This window comes from Myotis davidii, unplaced genomic scaffold (genome assembly GCF_000327345.1).
Source record: "Myotis davidii unplaced genomic scaffold, ASM32734v1 scaffold590, whole genome shotgun sequence".
NCBI classification, from domain to species: Eukaryota; Metazoa; Chordata; class Mammalia; order Chiroptera; family Vespertilionidae; genus Myotis; species Myotis davidii.
The window spans coordinates 1,204,720-1,205,670 of NW_006282381.1; the positions used below are offsets into that span (position 1 = coordinate 1,204,720).

The 951-nt window shown below is 68.1% G+C and overlaps 1 protein-coding gene across 1 annotated transcript in view; it reads left to right on the plus strand.

The window, feature by feature from the left end:
• The window catches only part of NDRG4 (NDRG family member 4), a 63,342-nt gene that overhangs the window by 58,239 nt on the left and 4,152 nt on the right, over positions 1-951 (plus strand). Inside the window, exons 12-15 of the mRNA XM_015558819.1 lie at positions 14-76; positions 573-620; positions 728-763; positions 859-910. Coding sequence (XP_015414305.1) covers positions 14-76; positions 573-620; positions 728-763; positions 859-910 — 199 coding nt within the window. The remainder of the gene's footprint in view (positions 1-13; positions 77-572; positions 621-727; positions 764-858; positions 911-951) is intronic.

The following is a 951-nucleotide window of genomic DNA, read 5'->3' on the forward strand; positions in this document are numbered from 1 at the left end:
ACAACCCTTCCCCTCTGTCCGCAGCTGCCCTGTGATGCTGGTGGTCGGGGACAACGCGCCCGCTGAGGACGGGGTGGTGAGTGAGGGACTGTGCTCCGACCCGGGGTCGGGACAGGAGTGAGGGGGCCACTGGGTTCCGGTCAGCGGCCAGTCCTTGACCAGCCCAGGGACACCTCAGGGACGGGGTGGTGGCTCTCATCCTCCGTCCCCACACCCCCTCCTTCAGATGAGGGAGGCCTGGAGGCCCAGGGGAGCTGGGCCAGGGCCAGGCCGCCTCCCCACCCCCAGCAGTGAGACCCCACCTCCGTCTCCACCCACCTCAGGCCGGAGACTCAGACCTCTCTTTGCTCTAACAAGTGGCCCCTTCTCTGTGGAACAAGTCATTCCTGACCACGACTGCACCAGTGCGGGTGGGGACCATGTGGCCTCTCCTGTCGGAACCCGGGGAGCAGGCGGCCTGGGGGTGCCAAGCTCTGGGGAGAGCACTGGCATTAGCGCTTGGGGCAGGCGGCTCCCAGGCCCTCCAGGGGCTGGGTCCCCTCCCTCCGCTGCATCTGGCTCCTCCTCCTCAGGTTGAGTGCAACTCCAAGCTGGACCCCACCACCACGACCTTCCTGAAGGTGAGACCCTCCTGCCCACCCTGGGCCCGGCCTCAGGGAGAGGCCTGCCCTGGGGCCAGGCCAGGCTTGGGGGGCCCTGCTCCGCTCACTCCCCTCTCTCCCTGCAGATGGCGGACTCCGGGGGGCTCCCGCAGGTCACACAGGTGAGACTCAGCCCTCTTTCTTGCCTCGGCTGGGGCGGGGGACCTCCTCCCTCCCCCAATGCTAGACGGTCAAGCATGTGCCTGTCCCCCCGCAGCCCGGGAAGCTGACGGAAGCTTTCAAGTACTTCCTGCAGGGCATGGGCTACAGTAAGTACCCGCCCCCCGCCCCCAGCACCCACGGGCGGCAA